This window comes from Apis dorsata, unplaced genomic scaffold (genome assembly GCF_000469605.1).
Source record: "Apis dorsata unplaced genomic scaffold, Apis dorsata 1.3 scaffold_563, whole genome shotgun sequence".
NCBI lineage: Eukaryota > Metazoa > Arthropoda > Insecta > Hymenoptera > Apidae > Apis > Apis dorsata.
Window position 1 is genome coordinate 198,197 of NW_006263775.1, and position 3,348 is coordinate 201,544.

Sequence of the window (3,348 nt, forward strand, 5' to 3'; positions counted from 1 at the left end):
AGATGATACGGGAAATTGGATCATGATTATGATATTTCATATTTTCATCTTGATCTTTTCTGCTCGTTTAAAACCAATTTTTATACAAGAGATTTTTTTTTATTGTTTTCTGTTATTGTTTAGTGCTACAATTTTTTCGATCATTCGTTCGATCGAGCACATAGCCAAGAACGAAGAAGTTAAACTTCAATTTTTGAAAGGTCGATCGAAAGAAAAAACGGTAAGAGCAATTTCGCGTCGGTTTAAATAAGGAAAACTTTTTTAATAATTCGTGGATTTGTGAACCCGCAAGTAAAACGTAATCTTGGCTTTATTTCTTAATGAACATGCCTATAAAAGTTACTCGAGTTTGATCGATATTATATGTGACAGAACATCGATAGATTTGTTTGCTTCCAAGCGTCGATAAGTTAAGTTGTAAGAAAGATAAAACGATATTTTTGTAAAACTTTATTCTCAGTAGATTTAAGATTATTGCGTATACTTTTGATAAATGTGTGTTATCGCGTGACATCAATTACCGACGACGACACACGGATAAAATACGGATTGAACGATGAAAATGAAATGAAACATGAAAACACGGAATTTTCGCTCGAATTTTATGAAATTCATCCCTGTAAAACAAACAAAGGAATAAAATTGAACAAAATACAATTTGTTATTACTGAAAATATTTCAATATCAATATTTTTCTATTCTTTAACAAATGAAAAAGCGTGTTAGAATAACGTTTGATATTGTTACAAATATGAAGTAAATTCTTTTGATTATTGAAATAAAAAAAAAAGGGAATTAGATATGATGTATAAATTTTATACAATGAAAAAACGACCATTCAATATTCTACGATTAAAATATCTTCAATTAAAATATAAACTGTGCGAAACAACGATATCTCGAGCAAAAATCTCTGCATTTTCTCAATTAATTGCAGACAGACTTTAAAAAGAAAATATTTCATCCCTAAAATTATTCTAATTCTAAGACAAATAGAAACGAAAAATTACATTCCATTACACTCTTGTGACACAAAAGCTATTTCGAACGCATCTCTTAAGTATTCTAATTCCGTTGAACCGTTTAATTAAACCTCTACACGTAATTCTCAAGTAGCCAATCTCAGCATCACTCTCCGCACCATTTCTAACGTGGTAAATGCATAGCATCTATCCTGATAGATAGATCCGTTTAACCAATTCTCTTCTTCGCAGCCACTGTCGCAGACGGTATCACTGCAAATGCCTTGGTAATCTTATTTAAGAATACCTCAAAGGAAATGAGACATATAAAAGAAACTAATTACGCCTGGGATCAGCGTGAATCTGACGCTAAACATTGAAAACATTCATAAAGAAGCAACGAATCCACGGTTACGGGATTGTCTCATTTTCAAGGTAAATGATATTGTTGACTAAAACGGAAAATTTCTTTGCCTGGACAATTATTTTCGAGGTAAAAATTATTTTTATCGTTAGCGAGATTTTTTTGTTTTTTTTATAAGAAGAGATGGAAAAATTTATTTCGTTCGCGATTATTCACGCGCAAAAAATGTATTTATGCATTAGAAAAATTATAATGGTAATTTTGTTGCGAATTATCTTCGCTGTATTTAATTAAACTATTACAAAACAAAAAAGGAAAATGTTAGAATTAAATTTTTCACCTTGAATATTTTATGTTGAATATAAATATATATGTCGTGCAAAAACGGAAAGATTTTCTTGATTTTCTTTTTTATACGAGATATTTCGCAACCATATATATCCGTGTACTATTTACAAGTTTCTGAATAGATATCGATGATATCGCCATGACGAGACTAAATTTACGAACCAGCGAACGGAATGCATAATGAAGTAACTTTTATGTATTTCGAAAAATGGTTTTCAACAGGACAGTCGTGGTGAAATTCACGACTAGATGGAAATATGTCTCTCCGTTTGCTTTCTTGTTGAATACATATTCTCTGTTCCACTAGTTACATAAATTTCGAAAATGCATAAAATTTTTTACATATATGAATTTCACTCTGTATAGTATAAATAAAATCTGGTTGGTTACACATTGAAATGTAAAGAACTATTTCATTAAACTATTTTTTTCTTCCATCTATCTCCAAAATAAAACACATTTCGTTATTGTTAATAAAATTATTTGTAATACAATAAACATCTGTGATTGTTTATCATAAGAAAAGCTCAATCATTCGAAAGAGAATACATCCAAGATTTCTACCTTTAACGAAAAATCAACAGATTTACACATGCATCTATTATCATATCAAAGAAAATCTGATGGAGAAGGTACACAAACATTTCTTAAGCTCAAAAGACAATACTTCCAAGATTTCTTTAACGACAGAACATGACTCCATTATCATACCAAAGAAAATCTGGATAAAGAAAGTGTTCAAACTTTTTTTAAACCAGTCAAAAGACAACACTTCCTTCAAGATTTCTATCTTCAAATCAAACCTATTATTATACCAAGGAAATTTTGAAGAAGAAAACATTTGAACATTCCTTAAACTATTCAAAGAACAATATTTCCAAGGATTTTGTCTTTAACAGATACCAGATAACAGATTTAAGAGAACTCTAACGAACATTTCGTAAGCCATTGAAAGAACGACGATTCCAAGATTCCTATTTCCAACGATAGACGCGCATGTATGCATCCATCGCCACTGTGCGAAGGAAATTGCGGGCTTACCTGATGTTGCGAATGATAATCCACAGCACCATTGGGGAATCTATATCGGAAAGGGCTGTGCACGGGGCAGTTGACGCGAAAGGGGCTTTCGCTCGGTAACCTTGGCGGTGGATGGGAATGCGGACCATAGATGACACAGTCCATCGGCATAGGTCTTCCGGGTGCGTGATCGAGAGGCCGGCAGGAATAGTTGACGGGTGGCGGGCGCACAGGCGGATGCTCGATTGGCCGACAAGGTGGCTGTTCAATCGGCGGTCTACCGGGATGCTGCTCGTGGAAGCGATGCTCCAGCATCCGCGATACGTGCTCCACGGATCTACACCCGTGATCGTGCATCCGGCCAAAGTGATGATCGTGAATGTAACTCGCGTGATCCTTCAGCCTGCACGGGTGCTCTATCGCGCGCAACGCGTGATGCTCGATCCCGGCCCTCATCGGCGTGGAAGACATGGAAGAGGACGAGGCTGGATGCTCGACGCTCGATCGCGGCTGTTCCGTGCGTATCTGTTGTTCCATAGGCCTTGCCATCCCCTCGAGCGATCTGCTCGATTGGTGGTGATCGACGGAAGCCCGCATCGGATCGGCCGACGGTTGCCTTATCACCGAGTCGATGGATCTCATCGACTCCATCGA

The 3,348-nt window shown here is 35.8% G+C and overlaps 1 protein-coding gene across 13 annotated transcripts in view; it reads right to left on the reverse strand.

The window, feature by feature from the left end:
- LOC102678780 (peripheral plasma membrane protein CASK) overlaps nt 1-3,348 on the reverse strand; it is a 241,295-nt gene that overhangs the window by 144,963 nt on the left and 92,984 nt on the right. Inside the window, exon 3 of one of the 13 annotated variants that reach the window (XM_031513039.1) lies at nt 2,716-3,348. This exon is cut by the window's right edge and continues 3 nt beyond it. The exons of the other annotated variants lie outside the window; for them this stretch is intronic. Within the exon in view, the coding sequence (XP_031368899.1) occupies nt 2,716-3,348 (633 nt within the window). The remainder of the gene's footprint in view (nt 1-2,715) is intronic. 13 annotated transcript variants of the gene reach the window in all.